The sequence below is a fragment of the Cimex lectularius genome, unplaced genomic scaffold, assembly GCF_000648675.2.
Source record: "Cimex lectularius strain Harlan isolate CLEC.00 unplaced genomic scaffold, Clec_2.1 scaffold254, whole genome shotgun sequence".
Taxonomy (NCBI): Eukaryota; Metazoa; Arthropoda; class Insecta; order Hemiptera; family Cimicidae; genus Cimex; species Cimex lectularius.
The window spans coordinates 573,916-579,915 of NW_019392818.1; the positions used below are offsets into that span (position 1 = coordinate 573,916).

Here is a 6,000-nt window from a genome sequence, read left to right on the forward strand (position 1 = left end):
CAGTTCTTGATTACAACTTCCAAAAATCACAATGTATTGAAGTTTAGACGATCTACCTAACGTACTAACGTATTGGCAATATTGTCCTAAGTGCTTCCTGTTGGTGTATATTCTCAAAATGTACTAAAAACCGTCCTTGTTAATATCAAATGTTTTAACATATTGAAAAATCTTTTAAGTTATTTGTTAATTTTTTTCCTTCACAAACGACCTATTTCATTGACTGACGTTTATTTAGTAAAATTTTTAAAAATCTAGGCGAATTTTGAAACTGCATGAAACTGACATGCAGACTGACTAGACGTAGAGAATAAAAAAAGAAAACTTATATAAAATCATCATCGTTTTTGTATATCGAAACATATATAGTGTTCGTCATCAAACCTTTCTTCGACCCCGTGGGATATGCCGGTCGACTGGACGACCCTTATTGGCTCCAGTTTCAAAAATTTGATGTACACCTCCGATCGAAATCCTCCGCAAGCCTGGTCAGCTGTTCCTCGGTTTTTCAGCCCCTTCGTCATGAGACGGTTTCTATAATTAACTTGATGATACCATCAACAAAAACGCCTAACTAGGTTTGTTATCGTTGAATGCCGAGAGGGCCTGTGTCGTCCTATCCTCTCGTTCTCCTCTTTTCCGTCTCGCTCTTTTCGCGACGTTGCTCTCTTTCTGTTTAACAGGTGTCGATTGTTTTGGGAAAGGCGTCCCCACTCTCGGTTTAACAATGGCATTCTGCTATTGCTGATCAAGCCGTCACCCCCTTGTCAGGGGCTCGATCCGGTTACTGCGAGGCTGTTAAATACGCGATTTTTTAATATGTCGCCGGTATGAAGCAAAATGAAGGATGCAAAAAAGAAAACTTCGTTGTAGAAGAAATGGGTCGAAATCGCGCGGATGAGTGATCAAATATCATTCCTATCATATTTTTATAACGTTGCATTTCCACTTTTATTCTTCTTTAAACAAAGTCACTTTAATGCTCATTAAATGAGTGTAAATTAGGATGTTTACAATTTTGTAAACCGGTTAACGGTCTTGTTTTGGGATTACGAAACGTTCGGACGACCCTTCAGTGGAAACAAACCATCCGCTTATTGTTCTCCGGTTATTTTTCAATAAGGCTGTTATTTAAATAAAGGACAATTGCCTGGGTGAGGCCGAGTCTTCCAAAAGTGGCAGAGTTTTGGTGGAAGCTTAAAATGGTTCTCCCTACCGCAGTCTCTTTCGACGAAAATCGTATATCATCGCGTTGAACTTCAATGTTTGGGCATTTCCGACCGTCTTCGGGGTCTTCAATGATTTACAACGGTCCGACCTGTAAATCCTAGTTTACCGGCTCTAAACTTTCGCTGTACTCACGTCGGTTTTTATGATATACGGTCTCAAGGTTGAGACGGGCCGAAACGGTTCGCCCGGGACCCTGAGGGCTTTTCTATCCGAGACGGAAGGGTTGAGCACTTTAGGGGCAAACTGCATTATGCCATTTCTTAACTGAACCTTTATTTGAGTACAAACAGACCGGTGCAACGTTCACCCCGAAAAACGTGTTTCATCGCGTTTCCGTATTTGCAAAACCCTTTCTGACCTGTTGGACATCTGTAAAGCAATTTTTGACCGTTCTAGTTTATAGGCATAACGGCTTAGGAAGCATTTGAAACGGATATTCTAGGCACCTTAAAGCTCTTGTGAAATGTTTTATTGTCGTCTGTGAGGTGGTGAACCTGTAGTTTTATCGTCTCCGACTTTGCCGGTCTGCCTAGTCTAGCTGGTCGTCTATGCCTACACGCTGATCGGATGGTCAATATAAAAAAAAATATTTTGCGAGAAAAAAAATTATTTTGTGGACGGCTTGTTTAAAATGTAACAGTTGATAATCGACAGAGGAAGTCGAGGGAATGATTGCGACAATCCCTGCATAGGTTCCTCGGGAGGCATTGTCGAGAAGACTACCCCCCGGGCGGCGGACTGTTAGCCGGAACAAAGGTCTAAGTGATTAATCGGCCAAACGAATTTTAAATATAGAGCAAGGCACCTGGCTCACTCAATCGTCCCAGCTGGAACGAATCGCCGACTCGATTAGCCGATTGTCTGCCTCGCTCACTTGAAAATTCACCGACTCGGCGATCGAGCTCCAGAGGGAAAGTGGAAATGCATCGAGATTGACCGAAATGCGCTTGTCAGGGAGCTTTTTGCCCCCTCCCCCCAACAAAGCATCGCATCCTGGATAATAAGGGAAATCATCTTGGGAACACGCAAAAAAGCGTATAAATATTATAAAAAACGTATTAAAAAGACCGCACCTCGGCGTCTTTTGTTCGCCTCGGTAACGGTGAGTTCGAGTCCTCGTTTCGCCTCCTCGAGACTGGAACACTAAGGTTTATACATAAAATAATCCCGGTTTAATTAAAAATTCAGAAAGTGGATTACTTTTAATCAAAGCTATTGATTCGGCCTTTTGATATATAACTATAACTAAAGGCCCACATATTTGCACTCAGACTAAACAATCTTTTTCTTTCGTTTTACAGGTAAAGAACAAGTTCAACTCAGACTTGAACTCCCACCATGATACATGGAAACATGAAAGGTACCATTGGCTGCCCAATATACCGAAAGGACTGGGAGAAAAGACTCCGGATCACCATCTGAGCGCCCTCGCTGAAAAAAGGGTAAATAGTTATTTATTTATTTTCGTTGTTTGATTAAAATTTATATTCGATTCGTTATTTTGGGCATAACATTGGTCACTTTGCAAAATTTAAAGTCCTTGTTACCAAATAAAACTTAACTTTGTTCATTATGTAAGTTGATAATGGAGATGTACACGAGGAAAATGGGGACAAATGTCCAGTATTGAATGAAATAAAAGACAAATTTTTAGGCAAAATAGATATGAGTAAAGAAAATTTCATAAGTATCTCAAATAGAGATAATTTAATTCTATTTTATACAACTTCGTTTAACAAACATTACTGCGTAGAAATTATTAGTAAGTGAATTGAATGTGTTGGTTGATTAGGCTAGGATTATTTATCTTTAAACTTTATTCCACGTTGATAAAATAAATACTTTGAGCTCTTATTGCAATCAAAATGCTTTTTTTATTGAATTTTTAACAATTCCGGAACTTAGTTGTACCTTTTATATAATATCACGTAGTACATGTATCATTTTATTCGTGAATAAAGTTTATTTATTAGTAGAGATGTGACCAATTGTAAAAATATCCTAAATACCTAAAATAAAAGAGAGTAATGTATATTCAATTTTTTTCCAGCTTGACTGGTACCTGGTAGAAAGCTACCGATATCTCCAGACAGTCGCCGTCGGCTTGGAGCAGATCCACCAAGACATGGTGAGGTTCAACGAAGAGTTCAGCCCAGAGTTCCTCAACATGCAGTACAAACTAAAGCAGGTGAGGACCAAAAAGTCAAAAACAAGGGGCCGCCTTGTTGAAACGCCGGCTGATCAAGGGGGCACCTATCTGTCCAGTTTAGCCGAGTCTGCGGTTTTGGCGGCCTTTTACGCCATTTCGATCGCCTTTTTTCCCCTCTCGAACTTCTTCTGATCCTTGCCGTCTACGCCAGAACGGCGATAAAAACGGCCGCGCCGCCTTTTTCGGTATCGCTCCCTATCGCCAACCAATGTTGCCAACACAGGGTTTAACTAACACCTTTGTAGATTTTGGAATGAAAAAAAAATCATGTGTCATCCGTTGAAAACAAAAATTCTCCGCAGCTAAGAGACGAGCTTATTTTAATTTTTTAAAAATTTTCTCACTTGACCATTAGACAACCAACCAAACTAATGACTCATTGAAGTATAGAAGTATATCCAGCAGAATGTGAAATGTCCATCAAAATCAAATAAACAAAAAAAGAGTAAAATAAATGTTAAACTGATTAAAACCGCCACATTTTTTCTAAGATCTTTTCTGGAAATCAAAGTATCAAGGATTTTGATCGGGGAAAAACCACTTGCTACTTTGACCTTATACGCTCAAACTGATCTTGCTCTATTCTTTTGGTTAAATTATAATTCAGGGGTTTTATAGTGTTCTGTATTTATAGTACACCGATGAGAATTCACCCCATTATGGTCTGAACTGTACAACCATTCCTTAAAGTTAAGGACATTTTGATCTCTCTATTGGGAGTTGATTCTTTCTTTCTTTAGAGTTTTACCCATCTTGTAGGTGGTTTTTCACTCCAATCTGAGAGCCATTAGGGTTGCGATAGCATCCAACATGTTTATTTGCTTCCATCGAATCTCATGAGAAGCTGCATTACTCGAAAGTTCGTTATGCCAGAGTGCTACATACAAGGCTAATTCTGCACCCTAGGGACGTGCGATAATTAATAGAATCAAGAAGGAAAGTTTCTCACACAAGATCCTGAATCGCAATTCTGAAGATTTGTGTTTTTGGACTTATCCAGCACAAAATCACAAAATGACGTCGCCGAGTAAATTCTGGCAGAAATCGTTTGTCCTGTAATCAATCGTCACTTTACCATGATTGATCATCATCATCGAAGTCGATATGTGATTCAATATTAAGAAATCTCATATTGACTGTACGAATGTTGCCCCATCCTGCTGAATATTTTGCGTTTATTGAAGTTAATTTTTAAATAGAGAACTTCCAACGCAATGGAATCAAATCCATTTGCTGTAGCTTCCGAACGATAATCGATCCATATTTTAAAATCTAAGCCGGTTGAATTTCACATGGGACTTTTGGTGTATATCGTTTAAAAGTATGAACTAATCCTTGGGACAATGGTAGACACAGTACAGACTTCGTACTTCTGTTCCTACTTAAACGGATTACACCCATCGTTTTGACCTGCTTGTCCTAGCATTTTGAGTCGGTCCGACGACTTCTTTCGACCCAGCAGTGAAGATGATGAGAAGCTGAAACGTGATCAAACCAAACAATACATACTTTATATAAACCAACCATAATTTTGTTTTTCTATGTTTACACTCAACCGCGGCTTAATTTTGGGATATTCCTGGGATGTACTGTGATTTTTTGTTTATAATTATGAAACGGATGGGATCAAATTGTTTTCGTCGTTGTAAAATGGCCCTCTTTGTTTTATCTCACGCTTTTTCTGTAGCAATCGACTCATGTTTGTCTTATTTTTTGTTTTAGGTGCTTTGCGAAGTGCACATAGCGATAAGCGAGAAAATGCCGGAGCTTAAAATCGACGACGTCGATCGCAGCGTCATGTCTCCAGACCTGCGCAAGGCCAATTCTGACTCGTCCTTCAGATGGATAAGGGATTGGTTGATCTACAGGGAATTCATGAACTGCCTCGAGTATGTCATCGAAGTTTGCGAATTCTTCAAGTCCGTCTGAAGAGTGTCCGGAGCCCAGAGCGCCGAAAGACGAAGTACGGAGCGTCCGATATGTGTCGTCGTCCTCAGTTTGATTTTTGGTTTTTTAATTTTGGAGTAGAGCGGAAGTTCCTCTCAGCCTCTTCTCTGCCCGCCGCTGGCCGGCTCAGACGCCGAATCCCATAAGCACGAGACCGAGGCGGCTGTTGTTTTAATTTTGTTCCTGTATTTATTATTGTATTTATAACACCCCCTTCCTGCCCCTTTGTATATTTTCTTCCCCATTTTAGCGCAAAGCGGTAGATCCTATACCCTTAATTTTTATTGACTGTGATATAATAATAGATGATCTATTGTAATTAATATTTATTCAACACAATTAAAAAGTCTTAAATTAATCCACACTTGTTTTTTAAATTTTTACCTACATTCCTCTTCGTTATTCTGGATGACAATAATTTCAGATGCAGTTTATACCTCAAGCACCTCAAGCAATTCAACTTTCTTTATGCAAATGTACTGTACAAAGTTGTTGATAAAATCATTCAGTATTTTAAGAATATGTAGACTGAAGAAGTTAGTTGGTAAAACCTGGATCGGACTCGATAAAATGAGGTTACTGCTAAGAGCAGTGACTTGGAACAGATTTGTTTG

General features: G+C 39.3%; 1 protein-coding gene across 4 annotated transcripts in view; it reads left to right on the forward strand.

Annotated features, from left to right (window-relative positions):
* LOC106670563 overlaps nucleotides 1–5,744 on the forward strand; it is a 166,663-nt gene extending 160,919 nt beyond the window's left edge. For all 4 annotated transcript variants that reach the window (XM_014401032.2, XM_024228406.1, XM_024228405.1 and 1 more), the window contains 3 exons: nucleotides 2,532–2,672; nucleotides 3,281–3,418; nucleotides 5,162–5,744. In XM_014401032.2, coding sequence (XP_014256518.1) covers nucleotides 2,532–2,672; nucleotides 3,281–3,418; nucleotides 5,162–5,368 — 486 coding nt within the window. In that variant the 3' untranslated portion in view covers nucleotides 5,369–5,744. The remainder of the gene's footprint in view (nucleotides 1–2,531; nucleotides 2,673–3,280; nucleotides 3,419–5,161) is intronic.
* The last annotated feature ends 256 nt before the right edge of the window (nucleotides 5,745–6,000 follow it).